The sequence below is a fragment of the Malaya genurostris genome, chromosome 3 (assembly GCF_030247185.1).
Source record: "Malaya genurostris strain Urasoe2022 chromosome 3, Malgen_1.1, whole genome shotgun sequence".
Classification (NCBI taxonomy): domain Eukaryota; kingdom Metazoa; phylum Arthropoda; class Insecta; order Diptera; family Culicidae; genus Malaya; species Malaya genurostris.
The window spans coordinates 162389928-162407527 of record NC_080572.1 but is presented as its reverse complement, the minus strand read 5'-3'; the positions used below and the strand labels follow the sequence as shown (position 1 = coordinate 162407527).

Below are 17600 nucleotides of genomic sequence, written 5' to 3'. Positions count from 1 at the left end.
GAAGTGTTCGAAAAATACAGTCTAATTTATGAACCATTTGGGTTCAATTTTAGAAATTTCAGAGACGGAAATGGAGCGAAGCGCGAAAGGGTGAAACTAATGAAAAGTTCACGAAAGTACCGAAGCATTATGGGATATTTCAGTTATGGTAGTATTAGTCTGTATGTAGTAAGTGGAAACAGTTTACCTTGCGAGAAACTGCGAATAGTAGCAGTTCATTGGTCCAATGATCAGAGCAGTATGTTATGTCCACAGTGTATCCACTGTTTCCAGGAGTAACTGACTTGTCTTTTACAATTCACGCGACGCCGAAATCAATTAATTATCTTGTTTCTTTCGAAACAAAGTTTGCTTTTTTATTTAACGGAATGTACCAACTAACCAACAAATGGCAGTGTGGGTGGCCAAAATCGACGGCGGTAGTCCTTCACTTTAGGCCTTGAGTCTACATTCTTGGTGATAAAATGGCTCTCGAAACGTTGCTGTTATTTGACGTTTAATTGGGAATCCATGCACGCGTGCGCGTCCATGTGCAGGAAGACGCGGTAGGTAAAGCGAACTTCGGAAGCGTTGGGTGGCACATTTAAATTTGGAAATTAAATTTTTAAATCATTATTACACCTTTTTATTATCTTTCTCTTCCGTTTGCTGAAGAGCATACATGTTTCATCCCCCCTCCGATTGGGACGCCAAGCTTTGTTTCTCGACTGTTTCTTTTGGTTGACATTCTATAAAATTCTTTAATGATTTCTTTTCCATTGACTCCTCTCGTTCACTTCGCTGGGTGTCTCGTGCGGTTGTGGGCGATTTCTTCAAAGAAACAGCACTTTAGATGAACCATCTTTTGCAGTCAAACCTCCAACTGTTCAGATTCTATAAATATCCGGAAATACTTCTGGCAGTGTTACGGCCCAAAAACGGTCCAACTAAAAAGAAGGTGCTGACAGCCAGTAACGAACAAGAAAAACAAACACCACAACGAGCGAATGTGCGGCAGAATTTAAATGAGGCATATTCCTTTCCGAAAGGTAACTCGAAGTCTAAGGCAACATTCGGTGCCTCCGCAGGTCGTAAGTAAACTCGAAATTAGATAAAATGAAACTGTCAATTAATTTTATTCTCAGCAAATAAATTTTGCTTTGGAGTCCACATCCGTTTTTTTCTGCGCTCGTTTTCAGTTGCTGCAGCGAAGCGTTAAAAGATCCTTTGATGACCTTTTTCCCGACCCGCTGATCCTTATAACTCTTCTACTCTCAAACGAACACGGTTTGGTGGTCCAAGGATAATTAAGAGAATGTGTTTTTGGCTTCTTTTTATTCGCACTTTACAACTCACATAAACTCACGAGTGGCTGTGGCTGAAAGGAACGCAACGTCGGGATCGAGTGCATAGCAGGCGAAGATGTCCGTCGACGTTCACGAAACCCTTCAACAGGTGTGCGGGTGGATGAGGGGAACGATACCAAAAGAAACTCTCTGGCACTCGGCTGATGAGATTAGATCGCAGCAATCAGTGCAAATTGTGCTTTTCCTTAGGGCTTCGAAACAATGAATGAGACGTCTCTCCTGGCTCGTAAATTGCGCAATAAAAATTAAACGATAATAAAATGTCAATGATCAACGCTATCAGTCTTGGCGATGAGATAAATGCAGTGTGAAGGAGCCTGCTTCTAGGGTGGCTCTTAACATGGTGTCATATTCTGTCTGCTGTAGGTCAGTCAACCTTTACATGGTACTTAATAATCATTATTAGAGTATGTTAAACCCAACGCTACTCGAATAGTCAGCGCAGCGGGTCATTTGCTTCGATCCCTTGCGATAAGATCGCAGACAGCAGTAGCTAGCCAAGGATAACAAAAGCAACCGTTCAGAAACAAAACAAAAAGATGTTGATTGAAACTTTCGATAATTTGTAATATACATTGTGCTGCAGGTACTGCGGGAAAACAAGAGAGACGAACAAACAATTAACTCTCTCGCAAAGAATAAAACGTAATGGAAAATTTGTTTTTTAATTTAGTAAAATTGTTTCAGCGACGTGAGTAGTGTGCTCTGACCGTAATATTTTCGGACGATGTTGCCCATGATGATCAAAAACCAATGTGCATTCTGGAAACACTTGCAAACAGAGAACTGAACCGTCAAATTTTGAAATTTATTAAATCGGATTCGCTAAATCAGCCTTAATCAATAGTAGCTAAATACGTATAATATCATGTTCATTCAATAGTAACGCTGAAATATTATGTAATGTTATGTCAAACGTTCGAGACCGGCTAGAAACTCTAAAGGGTATATTCATTTTTTCCTACTCGTTTCCCATCCTAGTCACCTGTGTCTCGACATGGTTATCAACTCAAGTCCGGTCTGTCTGAGCATGTGTGTATCTGCAGAGCAGACCAGTGTAGCCTAATGTCAATCCTCTCATCGCTTGCGTCATTTTTGCGCGCTTTTAGTTATGCGCGTAGCGTTTTCAGTTCTGGAGTATACAAGAATTTGCACCACGCAGAATATGCCAAAAGAGGGTGAATTTAATTAGCACAAAGTATTCATTATGGGGCTTTTATTTTGGGCTACTGGTGTTTACATTCTTTATTTTCTTTTTCAAGGCAGATCTCTGATACTTGAGACACGGCACAGCCTGCGGTGTTCGCTATAGTCTTAGAAAGCTATTGAGACCTCAAAAGGTGTAATTATGGAAAGTTACATAATTGTTAAAGTCGCAGATGATAACTTGTAAAATTTCCCGTCAGATCGTCACCCTTTTGAAAATTGCTCACTTTTCAAATAAGTTCGATGGCTGACCACCCAACAACATATTCAACAACAATTATCCCTGTTGTTTTTAGATATAAGTATCGAAGCTCATTAATTTTTATATTGCGTTTTTCTCGTTTTTTTCGGCTCGCCACGAACTGTGCTGTAAACTTTTGGCAGAAGAAAATAAATAAAAAAGTAAATAATTCTCCCTCCTTCAATACACTTTAATATTGTCATTACCAGTACATAAATTCCGTTATTGTTATAATAACTCGTATTGCCTACTTTTTCTCGCCTCGTAAAAACAACTGTCCGCGGAGTATTTTTTTATCGCCTCACCTAACTAGAATTTTTCAATGCTGTGCGATTTATCTCCTCTTCTACCTTTTCCTAGCAGTGGATACTGACCGTTTTCAGGGTGCACGCTGAGTTTTCTGTTGCCCAAGGTTTGGGCTCACTGTTTTTCATTTTTCCAATTGTGCATTCAGCTTTCCACCGTATCTTGCGGTGCGGCGCCAGTTTATCTTATGTCCGAAACTCGACGACTATGAACTCGCTTCACTGTGCACAACAAGCGATTCAACCCCAGAGTACCGAGGTGTTATGCTATAAAATATGCAATTCAATGAATGTAGAGTAGGATTATAAAGGTAATATTAAAAGGATTTAACACGATATGTACAGTTGCGCTTCATAACTGATTTATGAATAAAGTTGTGTACCACGGGAAAAATTAACTAGCCGAACTGCCTAGAAGTTTTTTTGGGAGCGATTATCGTATTTTTTACGATTTTTAGCTTGTTGGCAACGGGTTTGTATTGAGTTTCTGAAAACTCAACGAGGTTAAGCCTGCCATTTTTATATTTAGTGTTCATTTATTTATTATTAACCTATTATCCTAGGAGAAGCAAATCAGAAAGACATATTGAGGTGTGATAGAAAAAAACTAATGAGTTTCGAAGAAAAAAGAATAAAAAATAGTATTCTTTTGTGCTCTACTACCATATCACTGTTTAAAAAAAACCCTTAATTTCCAGGTTTCCACGATAACATCTCAAATTATTCAGTATTCGAACTAAAAATCAAGAGCCCGTAAAAACTTTGATAGTATCATATAAAAGAAAAAATTAAGGTGATTTCTTCAATTCGTCTGGTGTAGGTGTTAAATATTGGTCTGAACACATTTCAAATATTCCTGAAAAGCTTTAGAAAACAATCAGTCAAACAACTACGAAGTACCGTATTGTATTGAAAAGTTGTTGTCTTGGTAGTTTGTTCACAGCAATCGTCTTGTTATTCTATCAAATGATGCTCAATTTTTGTCTTTTCTCGAAACATTTTTTTCTCATGTAGTTTATCTTAGCAAATTTAAGCTCAAGAGTGAAGAGATGCGAGAAATATTTTAAAAAAGTCCCAACAAGCAGAGCTAGACCCAAGTATCACCGGTAACTTATTCATAAAAAAACGGAAATGATTCCTATGCTGCATAATGGTTGCATGATAGACACAATGAAGAAGTCGGATTATGATGGTGACAATGGAGTCAAAATAATTTTACGAATTCACAACTCATCATACTAAAAGTTCTGACATAACTTTTTTATAATCTTACGACATGATTAAATTTGGTAACCTGTTTTACCTTTGATCGATGAAACAAGATGAAAACAATGATCAACTTCTTCATAAATATCGAATAGCACATACATTTTGAGTAGATATAATGAGTTTACACAATCCTGAATTCTATTAATTTATATGTTGATCATCGGATGCCAATATTTGGTCATAATGAAAAAACATCAACAAATTGTAACTAGTTGTGCCTCTTACGCTTTTCAGGTTACAGCAGTTATCATGTTATCGATGTCTTCAACTTATTTTATGAATTTGTATCATATAGGTTACAGTCATTGAAGTGTAATAACGTGTACTACTTGAAGGAGCTCGTAAATAAAGTATACCTAATACATACATTTGGTTTGGTAAGAACTGAGGAGCAAAACGGAATCATGCCGTACCATCAACTATTACGAATTAAGTTTCAAAGGTTACATTTTAAAGTAGCTATGGTGAAGCTATGGCGAATTGTAAAGGTTTATGTTCTTGGGTACCACCTAGATGTTGTTTGCGGCATAGCAAGATGCCAAAAGCAACCAAAATGGATCGAAACTGTTATGTTGTATGAAGAAGGGTACAAATTTAGGTTGAAATGAAAGGTCTTATAATTCCATACATAACTCCTAAATTTCACGTACATGCGCTGGTTCGGAAGAAAAAACTGAAATTAAAACAAATACTTTGTCTCTATAATCCGAATGAAATCATTTTTTCGTTGAATTTATTGTTAGTAGGTATTGAAAATGAAACTAGTTAGTAAATTCTTCTGGCATAACCAAACAAACTGACGCTGACTGAACCGGTCGCACTTTGTTTCGAATAAATGTCTTATTATCCATTTGAGTAAGATTGAAGGATCAAAAAATAACATCTAACTTTCATACGAAATTTTCGAAGCTGATTGTAAAACTATTTGAACTGTTTGTTGTAGGGTCCTAAAAATGTACTGCAACTGTGACCGTCTCCGATTCCGGTTCCGGAAACAGTTACTCAAAATGTTCAGTAACTTGCATCGATTTCTCGTGATGAAATGGTAACGAGCAAGGCACCATCACATCAGTAGGCTCTTTTTTTCTAACTAATTTAGCATATTACTGTTTTTGTCAAAGATTTCTTCAATATGGATTGAAAGTTGATGGTTATAGTCATTAGTCTATGCGAATAGATAAAAGTAAGGATTACCGATTGTGCCGTAATAATCGAAAGAGAAATCAAACTGTCATTTGCACCTAAAGACTGTCCCAGAAAGATGGATGCACTTTGATTTCGCTGTAAATAATTCACAAGTGTTAGATATTCAAATTTTATTCGATATACTGATAATATTAGACTACAACAATAGAATATTATTCTCATCATTTGCTATTTAGTCATTGTAGACTAGCTGGCGCACCTTCTTGCGAACGTTCTTCATTAAGTTTCGTACAGACTTCTTGATGACAAGTTTTGACACTTTTTTTCCAATATTTTTCGAACTGTTGAATGGTTTCGACTGCCGAGACATGTTTCCTAAGATGTGCCTTCGTTAATGCCCAAAATTCCTCAATTGGTCGAAGTTGTGTGCAATTTGGTGGATTCATGTCTTTTGGGACGAAAGTGACATTTTTTCTAGTATACCATTCTACCAATGATTTCGAGTAGTGGCAAGAAGCAAGATCTTGCCAGAAGACAACTTGTGGCTTCGAATCATGGGTAGAAGTCGTTTTTGTAAACATTCCTTGATGTATATTTCGCTGTTCATTGAAGCAGTGGTGATGAAGGGTTTCGAAATCTTACCGCAGCTACAAATTGCTTGCCTGACCATAGCTTTCTTACCAATTTTTTCGACTTCAATCGATGTCTCGGACTGGTTTAACACTTGCCCTTCTCGCACCGTATAATATTGTGATCCCGGCAAGGATTTGTAATCCAGTTTCACGAAGGATTCGTCGTCCATGATTATGCAGTTCAAATTTCCAGCAAGAATCGTATTGTACAGCTTTCGAACCCTCGGCCTGATCGATGCTTTTTGTTTCGGACTACGTTTTGGTTGTTTTTGCTTCTTATAGGTTCGAAGATTCAAACGTTCTTTAGCACGAAAAACATTTGACTTCGAAGTGCCCACTTTTTTGGCCACATCCCGAACTGAAACCTCCTACTTTTGCTCGAACGCCTTTAGTATATGTTTATCCAACTGAGGGTTAGCAGGACCTTTTACTTATCAACATAAAAACGACCCGTTTTCGGTTTAACCGCAAAGGTGTTATCCTCACCGAACTTCCTGATTGCATTTCGCAAGGCTTTTTCACTCACTCCTTCCATTTTTGCTATCTTTCTCAGTGACAGTCCGCGTTCTGTGCACCATTTGTACACAATTTTTCGACGTAGTTCTGCTGAAAGTCCACGCATTTCGAAACAAACTAATGAAAACGAATAAACAACTGCACAAGTGGTTAGAGAAGAGTATAAACAACAGGACGCAGCCATAAAAATTGACAGATTCTGAACCATTGCGAAATGGCAGCGGTTTTCGGTTGCGTCCATACTTTCTGAGACAGTCCTTAGGACCTATTTTAATGTTCATCTTCTATTGATCCAAAGGTTTTAAGTTTTGGAAGAATTTTTCCAAACTTCTGTCTTGTTGTTGATACCCTATACTTTCTAGCGATAACGTGGTGCATCATAAGTAAGCAATTTTTGAATTAGTACATTTTTCTTTTAGACTGAAAACAAAATGCGACAACGTATATAAATGCTTCAGGTCGGTTGCATCGTTTGCTTCAAAACATGTTAAAATACATATCAACATAAAAACAATCGAGTGGTCTTCCAATGAAGAGTTATCAAAAACATGAATCAAAAAGACGTATATGAATTTGCTTAATTTGAACCAAATAAATAAGGGAAATACAGAAAATGTTGGACACATTATTTTCCGTACCCGTGGAAGTTTGTCACCTGAAACTGGAATTTTGAAACAGTGTGTTTCAAACATATCCCTAAATATTTCGGTATCGGTTGTTTTTTTTTTTCATAAATACGTTTATTTCTAAAGGTAATATACATTAGTATTTTTTGTCGTAGCATTCACCATATATAGTAATTTAAACCTAACATATTTCGAATATAGTGACAATGGTTAGTATTTAATAACACGTATTACAACTAGTTTCCTTGAATTATCGGTTGTTCTTAATGGATAATATTGTACAGAAGAAAAGCTGATTAGAAGTCGTGAAAATTTTTCTAATTAACCCATAATTATCAGGAATATTTTTTGTTTTGTATTTGTCGTTTGGCATACCGTGAAACTATTATTTTTTGCATTATCTTTGCTTTTCGTGAACCTGATAAAACGAGATAAGAGTGCATCTTCCAATGTCATAAACAAAACCAATTTTTAAACAGCACATGTTACAATTCATGCCGCAAGAGACTCCCAGAACGGTTTTACCGTTACTCTGCTCGTTGAATCGATTAAAAAAATTGTCCAAGTTTTTGATAGTTTCCTAACATTTAATTTTAGAACACAATAATGTTATTGAATGTCAAGTGATGAAGATTTTTTTTTAACTTTCATATGATATTTATTTTTATATCGAGACGGTGAAGGTTTATCAATTGCAATATTTAATGGTGATTTTAAACCATATACAACTAATGGGAAGAAAAAGATATATATTTTTAGATCAATAAGGTATATTTGACATTTCGTATTTAGCATGTATAGTTGTTTCTTAGAGCAAGTTCAAATCAGCTTCACTAAACTATTGTCGATCAGCTAACGTCCTACAAAGTAGCTCTGTCCAACCTGCATCAGTGGACTCCAGCAACTATGTGTTCTATTTAACTAGTACCCTACCGAACTGAAAACAAAGGCATGGTACTCCGTCGAACCGGACATGGGCAACAAGCCAGTACTACGGGAATTTATTTGAGCCAGTTCTGTTCCACCGGTCTGCTGCTAAGCTATTTTTCATGCACCAGTCGAACCACCAGATCTCGTCAGCTGCTACCGAACATGACCAGAAGCATAAATATATCGGGAATGCAATTAGTTGATAAGGATAACCGGCTTTTGTAGGACACGGCTTGAATATGTGTGTATGAGTGTGTTCGGTTGTCGTTCTACAACCCTTTTTCTTTTCATACACTTGTCTTTTGATACACACCAGCCGGATATACGACAACACGAGTCATTTGTGTTCCTTACTTCATTACAATTTTTCATCCGTGTTCGACACTGTGTCTGAACAGTTGTATCTTCTCGCCGATGTATCAATTTGTTCGAAACAAATGGTAACCAAGAGCGGTTTGTTTTTTTTTCTGCTGGTTAAATAGACGACCCATGGTCAAGCTATATCTGTTCGATGTGGATACAAAAGTGTAATTGATGCGGGTATAACAATAGATTTAGAATGGATAAAATCCTCCAACTCATTAACGGTAAGAGGTAAAGGGAGGACGTGCAGGCTGACAGAATTCGAGTGCCCGATTCACAACCCTCTGCCGTTCTGTCTTTCCCATGGCGTTTGAAACGCCTCAGTTCACTCTGACTATTAACACCTGCGCGCTCTCGCGCACTTGCAAGCATAAACAAAGTTGAAAAAATAGTTCAACGCCAGGCTGACTTACATGCCGTATGTGCACATTTTTTTTTCTTTTTATACGAATTTTAACATTTCTGCTGCTTTTGGTTTCCTCTTTAAGTGGCCGGCTGATGGCGGACGCGAGAAATAATAACTTAATTCTTATCGATGAAATTCCTTACGCAACATTACCTTTTGCTTATTAACGATTTTTCTTTTCATTTATTAAATTTCATAAACGATAAATTTATTAAGGTGGAAATGTCTTTAGCCGACAGTAAACCGGTACTATTCTTGTTTTGCCATGTTGTGAGATACATTTCTTTATTCGTTTCTCAACGCCTGCTTGATAAGGACTGCTGCCCAGCAACCGAAGTGACTATCACACATTTGGAGCAGCTGATGGGGCGCATGGTCATTCTTCTCAGGCTCGCTTGGTAGAACGGGTTTCTCGCTTGTGGCGCGTTTTTTCTCCTATTTCAAGGTACATCCGGACACAGTGTGAGAGCCACGGTTTCCCCATATCGTGAATATATTAACTTTGTGTCACTGACTGTTGCATTCTCGTGGGTCGCCCCAGAGCTAAAGTACAATAATAACGAAACATGATGCGAAACGGAACAAGAGTGCCCACGAACGCAGCCTGGTGGCCACGACTGGTGGCGCAGATGTGCGCTGTTCTCATCAGCTTAAGAATGGTAATTTATATCTCTCACGTTTTGCTACTCACCAGAGATAAATGGATTGCCTTTTGCTACCGACCGTTCGGGCGGAGATATAAATGTATTGTTAGTAATCATAATAATGTGTGATAAATAATAAAAAAAGGAAATAAATGTGAAGCCAGTTTCCTTAGCACGAGATCCCGTTTCAGGCTTTGATACCGTCCACAGGTGACGAGTTCTGCGCTCTGTGACGCCTTTCTTTTTAGTGCCATTTTATTACAAATCGCTTTTATAGCTTGTTACAGGATACCTCTATCAGCTCGTTACCTGGTGTGCCTTAATTGAAACGTAAAACAGCAACCGACCGGTAGCCGCAGAGTAAACGCCAGTACCATTTCACACGCAGAGCGTCTAATTGAATGCTGATTAGAAATTTGTAAGCGTACGTTTTTACATTCCAAAAGGTACTGGGCTGTCAAATGACGACAAGTGTCACAGTTCACAGCACCAGCAGCATTAGCATGATAATGGCTGACGAGATAGTATTATCGTTTGTGTTGTTTTGTTGGGTACCCTTTCGATCAATGGGACGAACCGGACCATTCGGCTTTCCCGGCATGTTGTTCAAACGTACACTGGGTTAAAATTACTAAGTCATAGCTTAGCAATGAGCGTGTAGCATGCTTTGGTTTCATTTGCTCATGCAGGAGGTATATCGGGAAGCAATAATGTAAAAATTTCCACAAAATTTAAATTTACAAAAGAAACAAGTGTTTTACCCTTTCCCCCCTCCAGGAAAGAAGTCGTCTATGCTGACCAACGAACCTTGTTGCCCGTTCAGTAATATAATTTTATGCGAGAAACATATTTTGTTAAATAAAATGTTATAATTAAGTGTTGTATTTTTATCTTTATGTGCACATTAAAATACATTTTGTAGAAGGTATCTCTTTTTTCTTGTTTGGCGTTTCCCCGTCATCATCAACACCGTTTGTTGGGCGTATTATTGTGTATCGTTCTCAAGCAGTTATTTTCCATTGCGATACATAATTTCAGCTATTAAAATGGCCGCGAAAGAGGTCATTGGTTTGGAGAGGAGGGAAAAAATCAAAAAAAAAATTTTAGCCTGGATAGTGGTATGAATTCGCTATTACTTTATAGGAAATTGTTTCAATTAAACTTCTCGTTGAATACTATTTCCTACGAGACTACTTTATTTACTTTTCATAGAGTAAAAAAAATAGTATAGGAAATGATTAAAAAGTCGCTTATTTTATTGTACCCAATTCGAAACTTCTTTCTATTCTGAAAATTCAGATGAAGCGGACGTTTGAAGTCGTTGTTCTCGTTGAAATTGCATATACATATCAATGCTAAGAAAAATGTCTCGTCTCGTCTCGTCCCATGCACTATCACAGAAAAATTATTCTGCTAGCCGACGAATGACAATGGCGCTCCGGCGCGTGATGTACCTCTGGGATGAGCGACGTCAGGCGGAAAAATAAACACCAGAAGTATTTGTTAATCATAAAAAGTGTATATTGCTCAAGTGCATTGAGCGGGAAAATAAGTAAAAGAGTGGTTAAAACAACAGCTCATGGTGAATTGAAATGCAATAGTTGGACACAGGCTCGAGAAAATCACTCAGGTCAGACAGATGTCTTGAGTGGGAGCGAAAGACAGACACAATGCTACGAACTGAACTCAGGTAATGGCAACTGGCAAAACAGACACTATCATGACAGGGGAAACAATAAAAAAATAAAAAGTGTTAATTGTTTTGTTTTGTTCAAAGTAATTCGTAAACACAATGCTACACACTAATGCTATCAAGATGAGAATGTTTCATTCTCCGGTTTCGATTTCAATTAAATAGATTTTTTTCTTTTCCTTTCATTCAATATTTGCAGAGCAACCCGTATGCTTTAAAAGAAAGTGGACCAACTAGTGATATGAGCGCATGGACATCGGCAGGTCTACAACCAACGACCGGATACTACCCGTACGATCCGACGCTGGCCGCCTATGGGTAAGCAACATTCACACCCTTCTATACACCGCCGGATATGGCTCGACCTCAAAAGTGCGGAAAGTCACGCCGTTCCGGATTTGCCGAAATACTCCCACATCCGAGCCCATCTCTTCAATTGAATAACCCTCGAAAATTGGCCTCGAAACATACTGCGAAGTAGTTACTTCCTTCCTATTCTTTATTACTATTATCGTTGCTCTTCCCTTTTATATTTTTATCGCGTTTTATTGCGAGTGGCCAAAAAGTGCCTATCCTTCGTCGGACATTGATGTCGTTATTCTGGGGCCACACAAGGGAGGAAAAAATCTTTGGCCCATAATTCATAAAAAAGTAAGTTTTTGTGGTGGTGGTTGAACCGTTTCCGTTCACATTCTATGCGGGTTTATTCCCATGCAGCCACGGCAGCGACGAGAAGAGCGACGTTCAGAAGATTTTGTATGGGAGTGAAGGCAAATAAATAGCTGTTGCATGAGGTATCGTAATTATTGCACTATTGGTGCCTCTCTGTGACCAATAATCATGCCAAATTGTGGGTTACAAATATGAATTGTTGGACATTGTTTTCGGTGATTGATAAAACCGAACAAAGAGAACATGAAAAGATTCAAATAGAGTCTGACCTCGACGTCTGCCTCCGATGTAGTGACGGCGACTCCAATGAAGTCTAAATATCTAAATTGAATGCTTTCAAAAACTTCGCTTATTACTCAACATCGTCGGCAATGCAGTCAAACTCCGCAATAGAAACCAAATTCGTTTTGGCCTATACACGTGTTGTCATACGAAAACGATTCGGGAAACTTGAAAATTTCAGAAAACTTCCACATCCACCTTGGTACGGTTGATGTACCGACGCTTCTCGCCGTTAAGAATCTATCGTTTTGTCAACCTTTCTTCTACGGTGAAAATCGCTTGTGGTAAAGGGAACGACAATCACAGCAACCAGTGCCATTCTCTTGGGTATTCCGGGAAATGTTTCATATAGGAAGTGGAACGGCATCCGATTCGATAAAAAGGGAACCGATCGTATCAATATTGCTTTGCTGAAACACCTTCCGCTCGTTGAAAGTGGAGCCTAGTGCCGAGAAATGTGAGGTCGTGTAGATAGCGCAGCGCGTACGCTTCAACTAACGTAGAAAATAAAACCTTACCGAAAAATAAAACGGAACGGGGTTTTTCGGTATCCAGGAAAATGGATTTTCAGTCAAGTGCAACTAGGTGGATTTTTTCTGCTTCCCCTAAAACTGTCTCACAATATGGTAGCTGATTTTTATGCCAAAGAAGAGAAATATTCAGGTAGCAATCAGGTGGATACGGAATTTGCAAAATCTTATTCTGAAGAATGAAACTTCTGACAAATTATGAATACTCCAAAGGATGATGAATTGAGAATCCGACAGATGGCAGGAAGCTACTGCAAAAGCGAAAAATTTATGTGAATTGTTGTGTTGATGGCACGCAAAATACCCACATAAAAGTTGATAAATTTCACATTTCCTCCGTGGCCAAGTCACGTGGGACCTGTTGTGAAAAAAAAGGAACGATAGCATCGTTTTCCACATTCACAGTCTCCTACGACGGTGATTGGAAACGAAATTGATGATGCTCCCCCCAATGTTTGGCTGACTTTGATTCCCACATATATTCCTGGCTAAGCGTAGTCATCGTTCCGTGATTTAGTACGTGAAATATGCTGGCAAATGTACGCTTGTTTATTTTGCTTGGTTCTTTTTTCGTCATTCCGCAAAGAGGGAAACTTGCCTTCTCGCTTCGTTGTTATTTGCGGGGAGTCAATCAAATCGTAGTGGGTTAAGTTAATAAGAATAGAAATCGATTTGTGGGGTTGGTAAAAGTACGTCTTTAGGGCGATAAATCAGTTTTATATTTTTCGACTTTAGTAAACGGCGTACAGTTATAACTTTCCAAGGTTTCAAATGGTTGGATTTCACAGTTTTTGGTTTTGTTAGTCGGTTCTATTTTTTCAGCTTTGAATAAAAAAATTTGTCTGACGTTTTGCGTATTTCGGTTCAGAAAAACTTTCCAACACTTTGTCCCACACTGGGAATTGTAATTTGGTATTACGTGTGAAAGGTAATCCTTGCCGAAATTTTCAGTGAACTTTATTTAAATTCTAGAAGAAGTAGTTCCAACATTTAAAAAAATCTATCCTAATTTGAAAGAGTGTAGCTGCTCTGTTCATTATTTCCAGTTCGAATTAAAGTGCCACAAACTTTATCAGATATCAGCTACAACATATAAAAAAATCACAATTATTTTTTTGCGAAAACTTTTTTCACATTCCTTTTACGGAATAAAAAAACAGGGGATTCAGCGTAAATTTTTTCATGTAGCTTAAATAATTTCCAAACATTCGCAAATACTCAAAATAAATCGAAAGAGCCGTTTTCGCTATATGTTTAGTTCGAAAAATGTTTGCATAGGCCCTTCTTAAAAGTAAAACTAGAATCAAAATGGCAAAGCTTGACTTTCTGATAATAAAATATTGCAATGCTTCCAGCTTCATAATTGTATGAAATGTGAAAAAACAACTCATAACTGTTATTATTATTATTATTATTATTATTATTATTATTATTATTATTATTATTATTATTATTATTATTGTTATTATTATTATTATTATTATTATTATTATTATTATTATTATTATCATTATTATTATTATTATTATTATTATTATTATTATTATTTCTATTATTATTATGGCACCCATATGAACTTGAATTTTGAACTTTGAATTATGACGCTGCCTGCTCTAAATAAAATTCGGTTTTACATAACCAAATGATTCAATTATGAGACTATCGAATTAATTCTTTATTTAATTCGTTACGGTAGCCCTTAAAAGAGCTGAGATAGTTCGCCTTTTATCACAATTGTAAATAAAAGCGTTCATATCGGTACTCCAAACCATCTTGTTAAACGAAATCCGTAAATGAACTCAGGGAAAAAAAACCGCTGCTGTCATGCAGAGCGATTTCTACTGATCGTTGCGTGTCTTTTAGTGCCGTGATATTTTCCAGGTACCTGACCTACTGTAATAATAGATCCAGAAAGAATGAAGTGGAAGTGCTACGAGAACTTCTCTATAAAGAATGACGGAAAAATTTCAACTTATAGTTTCGAATTGCGCGCAGCTTTTTGGTTGTCCTGATAACGTGTTCTGATTGGCTCGTGAAAACATGGGTCTATTCAATCTGATTTTACAATAGTGTACTATTGGAAAACATTTCCACTTTTATTATGCAAATTTAAGTTAAGAGCTTTTGAATGGATGGGAGGTTGAAACAAATAAATCCATCAACATATTAAGAAGTTTTATTTGTTCGAAATTATGACAGAATTTTTTTTGATATTTTTAGTTGACGCTCGGCCCCGTATAGTAGAAAGTAAGAATTTTTAATGCCAAGAATATATACATCAAAATCTAGTCTAGCCGTTTTAAGATTTCTTAATGACAAAAGTCATTCAGTATTCATTACTGAAAATTGCTCGAAAGGACTGCTGTTAATATGGATCATACATATCTAAATTAAAATTTTAGGGAAATTATTTATTTCGATGACATGAACGAATCTGTTCATTCGGTAAAATTGTCTTCTGTGTACGGCGCGGAGGGATAATCGAATTCCTTTACAAAAATTTTCCAATTTTGGAAAACGATCCCATATAGTTTGGTGTTTATTCATATTGATCATAATAGAAACAAACGAACTTCAATCGGTTTTCCATTAGCGCATTCAACCGTTACCTTCAGACCATCCCCGTCAAAACATCCGATCAATCGTTCACAGAGCCAGTTTCATGGCTGGTTTAGTTCGCAGGTATCACAATTTCACGCTTGTCTGGGAATGGGCAGTTTGATGAGAATATCGTTTTCTGCGTCTCTACCACTAGCAATGCTGTCAAATTTGGTCGATCACGCACGCAAATCGCATGTTTTCCTACACATTTTTCGCCGCTTTGGAGTGAACCTTGTGTGTAACCCTGGTGCTTTCAACAAGTTGCAGTTTCATTGTAAAGTGGCAATGTTATTGTACTTGCGAAGTAAGTTATTGTATTGTGAAAGTCTACGTCTGAAGTATCCTACAAAACAATACCTCAATGTTTGTCGGTTGCATACCGTGAAAAAAAAAACAATATAAATATTTGCAACAAAAGCAACATCGAAGAAGACTATTTAGCCTATGCGGATCAAACAGTTTGGACCATCGAGCACGAAACTCCAAGTTTAATGAATCGTTAAAACATTTACCAGCTATTAATTCTATGAGATATAAATTATCGCACAATAATTAGCTAACCGGGCTGAATTGAATCAATGTGTGAAACATATTATGCTCAACGGAGTGAAAAAGATCAAACCACTCCTGCACCACGCCTCCATCAGCATACAGTAGCATGGTTAGTTCGATTAATTGCCATGCGCTTCGACTTATCCACTTTGTTTTGAGTTCGGAGTTTGAGTCTCCTGTATTATTGATTATAAACAGATGATGATGGAGATTTTACACCAATTTTAGGATTTTATCCAACAAATTTTCAAATTAACTCGAACTTATTGGAATCTTTTGAATGCTAGATGATTAAAAATTATAAAAATAATAATAAATGACTTCGAAAGAAAAACGCTTATTTAAGTTTGGCAACGAAAATTTACCCCCTTCTGTAAATAAGAATAGGGCGCTTTATACTTAAAAAATGAAACATAATCTGCTATTGGAATAAACTCTCCTCAGAAAATGCAAGTAAAAATGTTCTTACTGAATCAGTTTGGCGGATTTCCTCGGCATGTTGTGCATTAGGCACTACACTTGAATACAACAGAAAAAAAATCAAACAACAATTGAGGATGTGTGAGGTGGAAGTAAAAAACGTGATTAATCCACCTAGCAGTGAGATGATACCTTTTTTTATCAATCCGCATGTGTTTTTTGCATGAATATTCTTCGGTGTTTAAGTTTTCATTACATTATTTTAATGACCGTCGTTTTAAGCGACAATTTGAGATTGTAATCACTGATTACTCTTTAATGTCGAAACTGCAAATAGGATCGAATTTGAAGTGTGATAATCGATTAAACATGCCATGATATGTAAGTTCCACTTTAGAGTTTACGGTAATTTAAGGTACTTCCAGAGCCGATATTCAGGAACCAGCATAACCCAAACCGATTCGTAAGGCCATATGACGAATAAATTAGAGTTTTGAGTACAACTTTGAAGCTTAATTGGATAAAATTCATTAATTTTTGTGTGTATGTATAAAACTAATTAATTTTGTATATAAGTTTAATTCAATTTGAATTTTTGTTTCTGAAATTTGATTAGGCTTTTTTGAGAAAACGATTGAGCTTTGAGAAACGATTTTATACTGGAACCGGAATTCTAAAATCGGTATGGCCGAAGTCAGATAAATTCACCTGAATAGCTGTATAGTTTACATTTGTTTCAAAATATTTGAAAATCAATGAAGACATCTTTGAGAAATCATAGCACGAATTAAATTTTTAGGTGCCTTCTGAATCGACAACTGAATACCACTAAAACTGAAAAAAGTTATTTTTTTATCGACTATCCAAATCTGCTAAACCGATAAACCTGATTAATTTATGTGGAATAGACATATTTATACCAATCACCCTGTATCCCCGAAACCGGAAGTTGGATCTGACTGAAGAGCAAGATGTTTTATAGAATCTTGAAACTTTTCATTTGCATCTTAGATGATTCTTAGATTTCATTTGAATCTTAGATCGGTTCAGCCATCTACGAGAAGAATGAGTTACACAATTTTGATTTCGTTTCATATATCATCCTGTAGTTCGGAAGGTCGGAACCAAACATAATTCAGGAAGAGGTCGGAACCAAACATAATTCAGGAACTTTGTTTAGGAGCATACGAATTTTCGTATGAATCTGAATTTGTAGAAAA

At 36.9% G+C, this 17600-nt stretch overlaps 1 protein-coding gene across 4 annotated transcripts in view; it reads left to right on the top strand.

Moving 5' to 3' along the window:
* Positions 1-17600, top strand: part of LOC131434772 (homeobox protein araucan-like) — a 179626-nt gene that overhangs the window by 136923 nt on the left and 25103 nt on the right. For all 4 annotated transcript variants that reach the window (XM_058601863.1, XM_058601866.1, XM_058601865.1 and 1 more), the window contains one exon: positions 11523-11641. In XM_058601863.1, coding sequence (XP_058457846.1) covers positions 11523-11641 — 119 coding nt within the window. The remainder of the gene's footprint in view (positions 1-11522; positions 11642-17600) is intronic.